Raw genomic sequence first — 15348 nt, 5'->3', positions numbered from 1 at the left:
CACCACTAGGTTTAGCCTTTTGGTTTAAGGAAACTTCATGCCCTTGTGACATCCTGCATTCTGGCACTTGACAAACTACTTGGTCACCCTGTCTTGTCCAGTTTGGTGAGTGTGAAGTCTGTTTATAACCAACCAGAAAATACACAAAACCAGTACTTCACAAAGAACACCAAAAATAGCAAAAGCTCCCGATGGTCAAAGGTCAAATAACTATTTGACCTTTATTGACCATCGGGAACCTTTGCTTTTTTGGTGAAGTCCGTTTAACTTGCTATAGTCAGCAATGACTGACATTTCCCTGTGTAACAGCAGACTTTGTGGACATTGTTGGCTTAGGCCTGCATCTCTGGTGACTCACGTCTGATCTGTGTGGAATTGTGATATGTGTTGAAGCCTGGTGTGTTGAAGGTTGAAATCTTTTAGTGTGTTTTCTATGAGGCTGTGGCAATTTCTGCAGCTTCAGCACAAGTTTTAAACTTAGTGGTACGTTGTGACTAATGTAGTGGTGTTGATGTGTGATGCTTAACTGATAGCGGACAGATGCCTCCATGTATCTTTAAATATATTCATCTTTCACAGGTTGTACTGTCAATTGGTAGAAGCAGTGAACAGTCTGCAAGCATAAGACACACTGTCTTAGAACATCTAATGCACTCAGACTGGCAACCGAGCAAGAGCAGACTGTTAAGCTATGGTGCCAGGACAAGGGCCGATGGTAGTACTTGGGGGCTGTAGAGTACCCTGAAGATTTATGAATAAATAGTTAGAATTAGTCTCTGATGGGCTAGAGGGTGGCTAATCTAGCAGTACTTATTGAAAAGACAGATTTAGGTTGGTCAAGAATGGTAGTAGTGATACACCCGTTGGTCTCTTTTGGATACTACTAGTTAGCCTTCCTTCAGCTTCACTCATCTATGAATCAGTTTCCCTTTGTATCTTCTCTCACCAAAACCAAAACAGTCACCCATGCATATAATTGCCAAGTGAAAACTGGCTGTATCCTAAACATTTTGTGGTGCCCACATAGTCTCTAGGTGAAGATGAAATTGACAAGGGTTGCATTGTACTAAGGACAAACTACACTACAGATAAAGTTCCCTGTGTGGGCCAGAATGTTAAAAAGAAGTGATCTCCTATCAGTGTTGGTTGTATGAGTGCCGTGCACACTATCCAAGGTTCCATGAAACACTGGCATAAGACAAGCATATGATGTGGGTATTTAATTAGTTGGTTTTTGACTGTACCTCCTAGTGGCACAGATCTTACTATTTCAAATGTAGTAGCTTAATGCAACTACTCACCTAGGGGAGAATGTTAGTAATAACTATATCTGTGGGCTGGAACAGGTTATGGGGTACTTTACTTGTTTATCGTCTTCCACTGGAAGTGTTTGGTCCCATATTAAAAATACTGGACTTTTTTTTTTAAAAACTGTCCCTGCTTGATTAGGGAAAAATGGCTATTTGTAATATAATTCTCAGTTTGCAGCGGAATTTTTACTGGGTGTTGCTGCATTAAGATGGACAAAAGTAGGACCGACTGAGGGGTAAATCTCCTTTAGATTAATTAGGGAGATGTCATTTTGGATAATGTGTATGAATTTGTAGCACTGTCCTTCAGTATATGTAGCACTGTCCTATATACCTTCAAAGCTTGGCTGTGGTACAATGAAGTATCAGCAGTTATTTCAAAACTGGCAAGCATCTAGAGCACTCCGGCTACATTGGGTACCCTTCTTTGGTCCAATAGGTAAACATTTGGGCTAAGCTGGGACAAGGAAGAAATAGCAGTAGTCCTGTTTCCAAGATATATAGAGGTATAAAGTTGTGGCGGCACAGTGATGCAGCAGATAGTGTTGTCACCTTACTGTGAGGTGACAACACTATCTGCTGCACCACTGTGCTCTGTCTGCATGTCCTCCCTGTGTCTATGTGGGTTTCCTCTGGGAGCTCCAGTTTCCTCCCGCATTCTAAAGACATGCAGCAGGTGGATTGGACACTCTAAAACTGGCCACAGGTGTAAGTGTTTGGTGTGGAAGAATTACCGCAGCAGGGCTAACCACCCGGTGGTATAAACCTTGGCTCTAGATGATTCACTGAAGTGACACCCCAGCCCCATGTGCAAAATGGGGTTGTGGTGGGTGGGTGGATGGATGAATAAAGATGTGGTTCACACTTTGTCTGCATTTTTAGGGATAAAGTAATTGAGATGGTGAGAGGGGGGGGGGCATAATTGATTCCTTGGAACCAGGATATGCTGCTGTTAATCCTTAGCATGTCATCTGAATGTCTTTCTCTTATCACTGACTGATGTTTACATGGAGAATTTAGCATGTTTTATTTTATGCCTCCTTTAAAGATATCCGGATTGTTTTCAGGGGTATTTGATCAGTGTTTGAGGTGATGTCAAGATAATCAGGGTAACTAGCAACACATCTTAGCAGTTGCTTTATGTTGTGCCCTTTGGTGCAGTGTTAGGATGAGAATGATTTAGGGCTGCTCAGTTATATTGACAGTAGCTTGGTATTTTGTTAGACCCACATCCCCTGCACTTGCCCTAGAGAACCAAACTCTGCATTTGGGAGCAGACTTACTATTGTCTGTAATTGTATTACAAAGACAAAGGCGGCGATTTCACCCTTTTGTAAAAAAAAAAAAAAAAAAAGTTTTAATAAAAAGTTTAGTGGGTCAGTTGGCCAAATAAGGTTGGCTGAAGTCATTAAACGTGGGCTTGTGGCATTTGGTTGATTTTATTAGCGTAAGGCTTGAGAAAGTGCTGTGCTTGTGTTCTGGTGTATATGCTGTGTGTCTGTGTTCCAATAGTTGTACTATAAAGGGAAGCAGTTTTAGTAAATTGTGTGTGGTTGCGTTAAGGGCAGAGAAAGGGTTCATGTTGGCAAACATGAGTAAGATAGCATGGGGGGGGGGGTGTCCAAACATCCAAATATAATAGTTTTAACACAGCCTGGTTAAAGACTTTTTACACTGTCTTGCTTATGCTTTTAATACTTTATCCCTTTATCTGTTTCCTAATTCATTAAATTTGAGTTTAATGGCTCTGTGGATAATAGCATGAAGTAGTGATTGGAAAAGGAAAGACAGAAGGTTGATCTAAAAGCATATGTTTGGGATTTGCATGTTGAAAAGTGACTTTTAAAGTAGTGTTTATACCTAAAGTGATGGTTTATTTTGTTAAAATCAAGGTTTGCTTTGGCTTGACTGTTAATGTGCATTTCTCTGCTTTTAGTTCCTGTAAATGTTGTCCTTGGGGGAATGCAGTGTTTAGGCAGAAACTGCATGCACTTTGCATTGAATACTTTCCTAGCTCACTTCTCCTTTTATCTTACAGAAGTGGCAATGCATTGAAGATGCTACGGGAAGACTTAGGATTCAGAAGTGTAAACCCTTCCATAACATAGGCACACTGAGGAAGAAGGTTAGAAGCTTACGATCCCGTGGGTATGGCAATAACAACAACAACGACTGTGACTGTGGTGATACAGACGTCAGGATGAAGAAAGACAAAAGAAAAAAACAAAGGCCTTTCACAAAAAAGCAGAGCCCTCAAAGTAGGTGGTAGTAACAGGTTTTCATAATCTTTACCCTTCCAGTCAGTATCAACTGAGAATAATCTGCTGTCCATGGTATAAAATTGTTGATTCTCCCTGGACTAATCTGTGGAGAAAAATATAAAGGATTACTGTCAAGACAGTTATTTCCTGTTTTGTTATATATGTATCTGGCAGACATAACTACAACATTTTGACTAGGCGAGTCTTCTCTTGACAGTTAATTTGCTGATTATTTATTTATAGTATTTATAAACTGACAGCATGCTTTTAGATGGTAATTTGGTGCCACCTACTGGTGAAAAGGGCTAGCTTAAGTCAGGCCCATATATCATCCCATGTTGCAAAAGTGAGTTTCTTATGCCTTGTGTTTTTTAGTCTTGGATCTCTGAAATATGATTTTAAAGGTATGTACTCTCAGAAATCTGTATAACTAATTTTCTCAAATGTGTTTTCATGGGCCACATTGCATATTCCATTTGAGCATTTCCTTTTGGTTAGATATGCAGAAAAAATAGTATTTGTAAAAAACAAGCATGCAAAATATGCAGTTTTTGTTGATTTAGCTTAAAATGTGTATGTATAAGAAATGCATCTAATCTGGTAGGTTACCATTTACATTGCCGTACGACTTTTGTTCTGTGGTCCAGTTCCTGTCTGAGTACCTTCTGTAGTGAATCTGTATGTTCTTCCTGTGTCCATTTGGGACTTAGCTTCTTGCTTTGGCTTCCTCCAGAGGCTTGCTCCTGAGTGAATTGATGGTCTTTTCAGTTGCACGCAAGTGTGCATGCAGTGTGAGCAAATGTGTCCTTTGGACTGGCATTTCGTCCAGATTAGTTCTTTGCCTTTGGCTTACTGAGTGCCAAGATATAAAAAACATATAAAAAAAAGCAAAGCTTCAACTGTCATTATTTATTAAAACAGTAACCACACGCAAAGCTTTCGAATTTATAGTTTTGTCAATGCATTGAGACCTTGATGAATAGAATAAAGCAGGTATATGAGGAAGATTCTGTTTTAACAAACAAATCGGAGAGCATTTGTATACTAAACATCTTATATTTTGTAACCAGTGTAGTATTCTGAGACTTTGCTGTACAGCCTTTGTACTCATAAGTCTGCTTTTATTAATAAATTATTTCCATGGGAGAAATTATTTTCTGCCTTTTTATACTGTTTTTGAAAAACTAAAAAATGTGCATTTGTCTGTGTATCAGTTGGGGATTAGCTTAATGGTTAGGATGTTTACAAGTACAAGGTATAGGTTTGATTCTCACCTTTGAAAAAATTGACTAGGCTTAAAATGTCCCTAAAGGACAGCTAGCCTAATACTAAATGACCTGTGAACCTACATTATATGCATGCATGTTACTTTTGTAATATTTTTAATGTTGATGATTTTGACTTATGCCCCCCCCCCCCCAAAAAAAAAAACTTACTCTGCTCAAACCACAAGTTAATGGTTCTGAGGACAAACTTAAATATTAACTGGTGCAGTTGCCTGATGTTGCTCCACCACTTTCTCAGATAATAGAGAGATCTCTTGCTCTCTGCTATATTTTCTTTTTGAACACCATGAAATGCATGAGAGGCATTCTGTCTGCTACTGTGCTTGTGCGTAGCATAAGGTTCTCTTGAATTATGTAGAGTTCCTCTATTCTTCACCATTTTCTGTTGTGCTATACTGGGTTAAATCTACCAGTGCATCCAATACATCCTGATATGGTTTTGGTTCTTTTGGATGGCAGATCTTAAATGTGGCAGCTTACCAAAGTCTGAATGTTGACTTGTTCTTACCAAAACACATTACAGGGATAGAGGCTTTTTCTCTTGCTACTACATAATAGTTATCAGTATAATTGCAGATATCCTTAGGAGATTGATATTTTATCAGAGGTTTGATAACACAGCTACTTCTTGTTGGATTGACTAAAATTTTATCACATAGGTTTTGTTTGGTTGCTGCCTTTTTCCTGTGTGCTCTGTCTAGATGCAACTTCCCCGGGGAGTATTAGTCTGATTTTAAAACATTTCTTTCATTATACAAGATGTAATCACTGCCTTCAACTCTCACAGGTATGCCTGTAAAACAGTTGTTTTCCAAGTGCGATCTGTCTTCCAAGACTTTATTTAACATTTGTTTACCAGGAAAGTCTGACTTGGAACAAAGCCAATTTTCCCAGGGAGAAATGCTCCAAACGTATGTCTTTGTAAAGTGGGAGGAAACTGGAGTACCCAGAGAAAACCCACACAAATGCAGGGAGGACATGCAGACTCCACAGAAGGCACTCCAGTCGAGAATCAAACCGGAGAACCACTTGCTGGGAGGTGACAACACTACCGCTGCACCTGTGTGTCGTTCAAATCTACTCAATAATTACTTTTGGATGTTTCCTTCCATATCTTTTAGCCTCACCTATTCTGATTTTTTTTTACTTCGGGCATTTTGGAAGTTAGTACTTGGAAGAGTGTGTAGACAAAGCAGTGTTCCTGCACTCTTTTATTCATTTTAAGTGATAAATGTTATCCAGTTTTTCCTTTCTGCATTGAATCAATTTTTTTTCTGCAGACTCCAATTCTTTTCCTTTTGAAGTTGCACTTCCATGTGGTTTCTAGTCAAGAGATCAGTAAACACCTTTTGATGTCTTATTAATTAGTTTTATTTATTTTCTTCTGACACACACACACACACACACACACACACACACACACACACACACACACACACACGCGCGCGCACACACCAAACACACACCGCACAAACGTGACAGTTTTATTCCTTTTAACTGGATGTTGCAATTTTTTATGAAAAAAAAATATGATTTATATCTGTCTGGGGTCAGGAAATAAGAAACAATTACTCAATGTTGTACCTCAAAAGTTCCAGGTTCAGAATGGTTTTGATTATGTAGGAGTGTTGTAGTTTGCTTTTGTTGTAAACATTTTGCATCTAAGTTCTTTTTCTCACCTTTTGTATGTTGGAAACTTTTAGATTTGTATACAATTTAATATTTGCTGTTTTATGACACCGAGGAGATCAGAGTGCATGTATGTAGTGTCTTGAATTTTTAGTTTGGGTTCTGTTTGGAGAAGAGGCATAGAAATCAGTTTAAGGCAATACTGGTGTTTTCACCTACATTCAGGAAGCTAGACTCAAATAGGTGGATGGATCAAAGTTTTAAGATTTGAAAGGTAAGATGATTCTAGAGTTTAGATGAAATGCAGCCTTAGAAATTAGAGGACTTCTCCAAATAGAAAGGATACTCTTTTTGGATGTTGGACAGAAGTGAGCGTGTGAATACGACATACATCAGAATGCTAGCCAATAAGTCTGAAATTAAAAAAACAAATCGTCACTAGTAAAATAGTAATTGGAATGCAACCTTAATGGAAGTCTTAATTGGTAGCTGTAACTAGAGATGGCAAATTGTCATTTGCCACAGGCCCTGTTCAAGAACAACTTGATTGGCATTGTAAGTCAGTCAGAAATTTGTCAAAATTTAGGACTTCCTTCAGTATGAGAAGAAACAGTCGGCTACATCCCTTGCATCATTTTCTAACATTAGATGTGTTTTAGTAGCAAATGGGCAAATTTCATTCCCTGGAAAAATATGTGTTAGTAGATTTAACTGCGTTGTCTTTGTGGAGAAAACAATGGGTTGGTCGAATAACCAGAGTGGAAATAGAAGTAGACAGGGCCAAGAGGGGTTTAGCCACAGTTTGGAGGGACACGTCAAAATGCTGCATCACTAACTTCCAGTTGTGCATGATCTGTGTCTAAACCGTCAGTGCTTGTGTCATGCAAGTGATTAGTTAGTGGCAGGGATAGCCGACTTTGATGGAATTGAGAGTCGCTTACCTTCGTGTTTCACTTTGAGTAAGGTGGATGAAAAGACATTTCCAAAAAAAATCACTTGTTTGGGCTCTTCTTTTTTTGAAAGACCTTTCAAGGTGGCTGCACACAGAATAGCAGGTTGACTAGAGCTCCCCAAGTGTGAAAATGGAATGCTGTAGAAAAAAACCTGTGCAACTTAATAGTCTAGGTAAAATCTGGTTACTGGCTAGTCATTGCAATGCCTGGATGTCGGCAAAGAAATCTGTAGAAAGCTGGAGAAAATAAAAGAAAAACTGTTTGGGAAAAACCTTGCAGTTCAGTAACAAAAAATTGTTGAAATTTCAGCATCAGTACAGGAGACTGTATCCAGTAACTTGCAGGAAAAATAAATCAAATGGACTCGGGTGTGTTTAAAATAAGTGAGCCTAGAGAATATGTATCAAGGCAAATAAATGCTGTAAAGGGTAGAAGTGTGAAGCTGGATGAGCTGATGGGCAGTAATAGAGCCAGAGAGAAAATTTGTTCGTGAAACCCTTTCCGCTTTTCCAAAGGAAATTGTTTGAGCAATTGAAAAGCCCAGGGGCTTACTGAAAAGAATTTGGAAGATCTTAAACTTGAACCCAAAACTGGTTTTGTAGGGTCAACATAAGGAAGACCAATAGTAACATGTAATTAGTTAATAATTAAAACTATAAGATGTCATTTCCCGTAGATTCAGATCAGACATGGAGAGCTGTGGCTGTGCAAGAATTTGTTGAAAGACCCGTTTTTGTGTTAAAAGGGTAGGAGGACTCAAAAGCATAATCTCCATCTTGTCAGTAATGTTTAAAACAATAGTAAATAAAACAAATGTTATTTGTGTAATACATTTTCTGATGTAACTAGCATGTTATATTGCAAAGCATTTCTGTTTGATAGGCTGCTGTTTATGGTAGTGGTATTAAAGTAAGACAATATTTTTTTTCTTAACTGAAATATATCCAGGTTTTTTGGCTAGAACAAGACAAAGGCTGAAAATATGCAAATGTATTGGGACACTGACATTACATCTGTATTAGTGTAATAGTGTCCCGTTTTATACATTAAAACAAGAACTCCCCTCCAGCTACCTGCTTAACCGAATAATGGAATGTATTCCTCCTGCAGAGAGAGCATCATAGAGCATCTCCTAGATCCGCATGTTATAAAGTGATTTTATCTGGACTAATCCTTTATACTCTTAGTCACTCTCTGGGTCACAGGTGGGATACCATGACTCAAGCTTTCTGAATTACTTTTGTTTGTATTGTTTTCTGTTTTATAAATTTGAGAATAGAGACTAATGTCTTTAAACTCATTCAAGTCCATGGTGCATTTTTGTATATTTCCAGTTAACACCCATAAATCCTTAGGGTGTCCAGACCTGTCTTGGGTCTGACTTTTTAACTATGTGACCTAACAGCTTAATAGGCAAGATTAGAAAGACCAAGGATTTATTAATGAAATTGGACTAACCTTGTTAATCTAGGATGTCAAGCAGTAGAAAAGCCCAGAATGTAAGGATGTAGATCGGTTGTAAAAGGTGCAACATTCCATACAACACAGGTGTTAATGAGTTAGGCTAAATGCAAGGGATTTTTTATTTTTGTTGGTGTTTTAGCAGACAGGCTATAAATATAAAAACATTTTTTTTCTTTCTAGTGTTTGCAAGGTTATTTTTGATTAACACGTGCTTTTGGTTAAAGACTAGGAGCAAACAGATGCAAGCAATTAGTCATGAGAGATCTGACCAGTGCGTTGTTTGAATGAGGTCTGCAGGGTTCATCCTTTGCATTTGTAAATATAAACTTTTTTTTCTGTCCAATGCTTTCAGTGTGCAACAGTGAGTCTCCATGTGCAAGTGAACAATGTGATCTGAGCAATGTGCACAAGGAACATTATAATTGGCATTTCAAGGAGAACTGGCAAGCAGTTCAGGGAAAAGGAATTTTGAAATGGTGAGAAGTGAAAATTTTTCAGCAACCTTAGTACTTCAGTGCACTAAGTTTAACAGGCACAATTCAATTTGATTGCCAGTGTACTCAAGGCTAAAATTTAAACTTTACTGAGAAGCACACAAGTTGCCTTTCATGTTTGTTATAAAGATAAAGGATGGATAGTATCCAAGTGAAAACAATGCTCTAACATGTACATTTTAGTATGATCAAACATGCCCTTATAATAGAAAATGGTTGTGGGTGTCTGTCTTTTTGGCGCAACTGTCCCTATGTGGAGGGGTAAATTATATCTTTTTGGAGAATGTGTATAATTGTGTGCATTTGCTTTGTGATTAAACAGGTTGGGGTTTTAAAAGTGTACCTTGTTCCGAGTGTGTTTGTTGAAGTGGCATGTCTGTAAAAAATGTGACATGGATTCAAGCAGAGAGGAAACACAGCAACTGCATACAAGATCAAACTTTCAAAATTTGAGTATGCATGCAAGTTGGAAACTTATTAAAAAAACTGCCCTGTATTATATGTGAAAGTAATAGCTTTCTAAGAGAATGGCTGCTTTATCAATATTAATATGGAATGCAGATGTAGACAAAAACAGAGAGTATTGAATTATATTAAGTATAGGGTGCAAGTAGCAATGTTACAGGAGACACATTTGGATAGAAGTGAGCATGTGAATTTATCAAACAGGATTTCATAGTGGACATTTGGCAGAATATCGAGAACAAAGATAAAGAATAGTAGTAATTCTGGTATGTTGGGTGGGGTATTATACTGGTGTTTATGTTCCACACAAAGTTCTATTAACGTGAGGATTTAAGGAGAGATTTTTTTTTGTCAGGAAGTATTATTTGTAGATGAGACTGGAACCTGATTTGCAATAGTGAGGATATATCAGGGAGATTGATAAGTGAAAATGTAACAAAAGGTGGTATATTTCTGAAGAAATATATGATAATATTTGGTAAGGAAGATTTGAATTCAGTAACAGGAACTCCTACAGAATTTACACATTCCCCAAACAATAATAAGTGGGCCTGACTGGATAGAAATTCAATTTCACGAGGGCACATGTATTTAACTGAACAATTTGACACCCATCCAATGACTGTTTCAGGTTGCGCACCAACTAAAAACTAAGGTAACAGTTTAATGAAGCAAAAATAACACACTTTCCTACTTATCTGTTAAGAAGAATTTAAGGAAGGAGTAGTGGAAAGGATTCAGTAGTTAGTAGGAAAGAAGGATATTTAGAAGTAATAGCTAGTAAGTGGCATACGTTTAAAAACCTGGTAAAAATAAGATAGAGCTATGGGAAGGAACTTATGGGAATTGTAGAGGGGTAACAATGGTGTAAAAATATGGCTCTAGGTGACTGTCATGTTGACTAATGTCGCCAAAATGGGCATGGGTAGTTACTGGTCATAAGTGGGTTGAGGACCTGGCCTACTCTCATCTATGCCAGGGACCCTTGCTAATGGTGGGTAGGGTATATGTGCCCCTATTGGCTAGTGTCTGCTTGCTATAAAGCCCAGCAGCCCTGGGTCAATAAGCTATTGGCAGGATGGTGTCTAGTTGCTCAACCTGGGTTACCTGGGATAGCTCTGAGTGAAAGCTGGACATAAAACCAACCAACCTGCCAAATATGAACTGAGAATTGCTACACTTAATGTAGGTACACTGACAGGATGCAACTTGGAAGTGAATAACATGATGATATGGAGGATGCTAGACATCCTATGCGTCCAAGAGATGAGATGGAAGGGCAGTGCAGCAAAGCCACTTGGCTTGGGATCCAGACTCTGCTACTCAGGAGGGGGACAGACTAGAAATGGTGTAGGAATTGTGGTGAGAGAGAGGATTCAGAAAGCAGTGAGGGATATCCTCAAAATTAATGACAGACTCATGGCAAACAGACTCTAGTGTAATGATAGGGCAGTATTCATAATCTCAGCCTATGATTGATAATGGGTGACTTGAATGCACATCTATCTGGACAGACAGAACAAGATATGAGGACTGCATGGGTCTACATGGGTGTGGCAACAGGAATAAAGGAAAAGACATTCTAGACTTCTGTCTGGCAAATGGCTCGATAGTAGCCAACACATTGTTCTGCAAGAGAGACTGTCACAAGATCACATACAAGTGCAGCCAATATGCAACTCAACTTTCTTCTAGTAAGGAATAGGTACTGGGGTAGAATCCATGACTGCAAAGTCATCCCTGGTGAAACAGTCAGCCCACAACATAAACCACTAGTTGCCACAATCAGCTGCAAGCAGTGGTCAGAGAAGGCTCTAAGGTCAACATAGACCAAGCTGATGACCTGGAAGATGACTAGAGAGAAAAAGTACAACAGTTCAAGGAATTACTCCGGGTCTAACACCTCCGGAAGAGGAGGAAATGGGAGGAGTTGAACAAGAATGTCAGTGCCTGAAAACAGCATGCGTTAGGACTACAGAAAAGATATGTGGCTGGGCCAGGTATGGAAATAAAGTATATAAGGAAAGTTGGTGGAATGCAGAAGTCCACAGTCATCAAAAGAAAGAAGGAATACAGGAAGAACTGGGAAGTGGGGGGGGGATGGCTGACCAGGCTAGGAAGGACTACTGGTTTGCTAACAAAGAAGCTAAGAAAGAAGTTGCAATAGCAAAGAATAAGGCATTGGAGGCACTCTATAACAACTTCTGGAAAGTGACTCTGTAAGTGGCACAAAAACTATATCCGGTTGCAAGGCAAAGACAGATAAAGAAGATAGTCCAACACCCTTCATAAGGAATGGCAGCAACAACCTGCTCACCAGTCCACAGCACATCAAAGGCAGATGGAAGGAGTATTTCCAGCAGCTTCTGAATGAGGAAAGCTCCACAGAAGCTGTACTGGCCCAGAAAAGCCTACAATGAGAGAAGAGGAGCCCACCCTAGAAGAAGTAAGAACAGCACTAAGGAAAATGTCAGGGAAAGCAGCAGGCTCAGATGAGGTCACAGCAGATAAGATAAAGATGCTGGGTGAAATAGGGGCAAAATGGCTCCTGAGGGTACTAATAGCAGTGTGAAGAGAAAGGTGTGTCCCAGATGACTGGAGAATAAGCATACTCATGCCAGTGTACAAGAACAAAGGGGGGCGTCCGCAACTGTGGGGCAGTACAGAGGCATCAAACTCCTATCATACTGCATGAAAGTTCTGATGAGGGTGATAAACAGATACACAGAGTAGTAGAAAGTAAGATGGGAAATGAGCAGGTCGGATTCAGATCAGGATGCAGCACAATAAACCCGATGTTTGCAGTGAGACAGCTACTTGAAGAAGCTAGAGATGAGGAGCGAGTCCAACTGGGCATTGGTAGAATTAGTGCAGGCTATATACAAGGATCCAGTGACTCATGAACAGTGTTCGGCCTCACAGGGGGGGTCCCAAGTGGGAGTGGGTGTACACCAGGGTTCAGCTCTGAACCCATTGCTGTTCATACTGGGGATTGGCTACATTAGCAAGAAGATCAGAGGGGACAGATCAACAAAGCTGCTGTATGCAGACTATGTGGCATTGCAGGCTGACCCTGAGCTAGAACTTCAGTAATGGATAGGAGAATGGAATGCAAAATTGAAGGCACATGGGATAAGTACAGATAGGACTGTGGTAATGGTAGCAAATTGGGGAAATCCGAAGAAGCTGATAATAGAGCAGAAGGGAAGACAGTGGAACAGGTAAACAGCTTCAAGTATCTGAGAGGGGTGATTGGGGAGAAGGGAAGTCTGAATGAAGAGGTTAAAGCTAGAATCAGAAGGGCTGCAGCCAACAGGCATAGCGTTTCAGGTGTAGTCAGACAGAAGAATGCCAAAGAAGCTGAAAAGTAACGTGTACAAGACAATGGTGTGACCAGTACTACTGTATGGTACAGAAACCTGAGCAGTAAAGGAAGAACTGTTGAAGCTAGAGATGATGGAAATGAAGTGCCTGAGAAGGGTGGTATGATGGACACTGTGGGACAGATGAAGAAATTAGGACATAAGAGCAGAAGCCAAAGTAGCTCCAATTGCAGAAAAAGATCAACTAGAACAGATTACTGACATGCAGAAAAGCAGAAGACAATCTGTTGAGGAAGATTTGGGACAAACAGAAAGAAGGTGAGAGGAAGTGAGGATGTCCAGCAAAGAGGTGGATGGATTGTGTGAAAGAAGATCTGCGGCAGGCATGAGAGTTGAAGAAGGTAGGAGTGTGGCACTGACTCGAGAGGTGGTGACAGTTAACATGATGCCTCGAACCCATGTAGAAAAAATGGGAAAAGAGGGCTGATGATGATGAAGAAACAAAGGGTAAATTATTGCAAAAGGGGAATCACACAGAACAAAAACAATTGTCGAGTGCTAAAAGGAACATAATGGTGAATTTGGGTAATACGCTTGAGCATAGAAATGTTACTTTCTACTATTTTTGACTTTGTTGCACAAGCCATTGTGCTAAAAGCTATGTTTGTGCACTAAAGTAGAAAGTCTCTTTATTTGAAGATGATAACCTTATTACTAGAAAACAGACAGAGACCTATAGTGAAGGCAGATATTTCAGAGATGTTATGAAAACTTTTATAAAGCATATGAATGTAGAAACCTAGAAAAGATACAAATGGAAATATTTAAGGAAGATGAGGCTCAACAATTAATGCTGGAAGAGATGAGAGGCTCAACAATTAATACTTAAGACTGGAAGAGATGAGAGAACAATCCTGATGTACAGTCAATAAGTAGGGAAGGTCTCCATGAACTGTTGGTATTCCTGTAGATGTTAGGAGGGAAGAAAGTAAAAGATGTGGAATGTTTTAACAATATTTTAAAAGGAGGGGAAGTATCAGCATCTTGGAAGAAAGCTGTTGTGACTGTATTACCCAACAAGGGTAAAGATCCCTCAGCTGAGCTTCATATAGACCCTGTTCAAGTTTGTCATGATTATAAAGTTTTTGTCTATGCTAGCTAAAAGAATCAGCTATGCAAATGACAAATGTGTAGCCAGAATTGATGGATATGCCTTAATGTGGTCATGAGGAGGAGAGGCAAACACTTGAACATTAATAGGATAATCCAGTGGGAATTGGAAGTAGAGTACAAGAAAACACTGATATTGTTTGTAGGTCTTGATTTAGTGAAAGCATTTGGTAGTAAGCTGAAATTTTATGGCTAGGGCAATGGAAGCATTTATGTTCCCGGATAAAGTAATAATTTTAATAAGAAGCATATATGAAGGGTCTGGGCAAGATTTAAGGTTTGTATTTGAACGAAGGAACCAGACAGTGATGTCCTCTTTTTTTATTTGCTTTATATTTAGTGCTATTAGCACAAATAAAGACTCAAATTCAAGAATATAACTGGTATCGTAATAAAGAAAGGTTAGCTGTGTTGGAAAATATTTTATACTTGATAAAGCCAGAAAAACATTGCAGTATTGAGGAACAGAGATGGTTTCAGGTTCTTTTGGGATATAAAATACATGAAGATAAAACAAAGGCTATAGCAGTAAACTACATACTCCTGCATGATGTGGTTCACCAATATAGGTTCATAGGTATGTACTAGGCTAATGGCCCTGGAGCTTTTACAAGCCTAGCCCATAGAAGTGCCCTGGCATCGTGCCGCCTGACATTAGTTCCCGGTTACTCTATCAAGCAGTGCCACTGGAGTTATCCCTGGGTTGAACTTTATTTCCCATCCACTCATAAATATTTCTCTTGAAGAGGGCCAGTGAGGTGCTCTGCTTGACTTCCATACTTATGTCGACATATGAGTTTTTTTAGACATATGGATTAAAATGGATTCAGTTGTGGTAGCTAAAGATGTGTGAGTAGACTCAACAAAAGATGTTACTGAATATCATAAAGGAAATACAAAATGTAGATGGGATCTTTAGAATGGGATGAAGTAAGTTACATAGAATGGGATGAAGTAAGTTACATAGAAATAAATGGAATTTGTGGGAACAGT

At 39.2% G+C, this 15348-nt stretch overlaps 1 protein-coding gene across 2 annotated transcripts in view; it reads left to right on the top strand.

The window, feature by feature from the left end:
- SULF1 (sulfatase 1) overlaps window positions 1–15348 on the top strand; it is a 492521-nt gene that overhangs the window by 369099 nt on the left and 108074 nt on the right. For both annotated transcript variants that reach the window (XM_044067158.1, XM_044067159.1), the window contains exon 11: window positions 3349–3568. In XM_044067158.1, coding sequence (XP_043923093.1) covers window positions 3349–3568 — 220 coding nt within the window. The remainder of the gene's footprint in view (window positions 1–3348; window positions 3569–15348) is intronic.

This window comes from Protopterus annectens, chromosome 3.part1, assembly GCF_019279795.1.
Source record: "Protopterus annectens isolate FY-2018-M chromosome 3.part1, PAN1.0, whole genome shotgun sequence".
In the NCBI taxonomy this organism is placed as follows: Eukaryota; Metazoa; Chordata; order Ceratodontiformes; family Protopteridae; genus Protopterus; species Protopterus annectens.
This window is presented reverse-complemented; position numbering and strand designations above follow the sequence as displayed.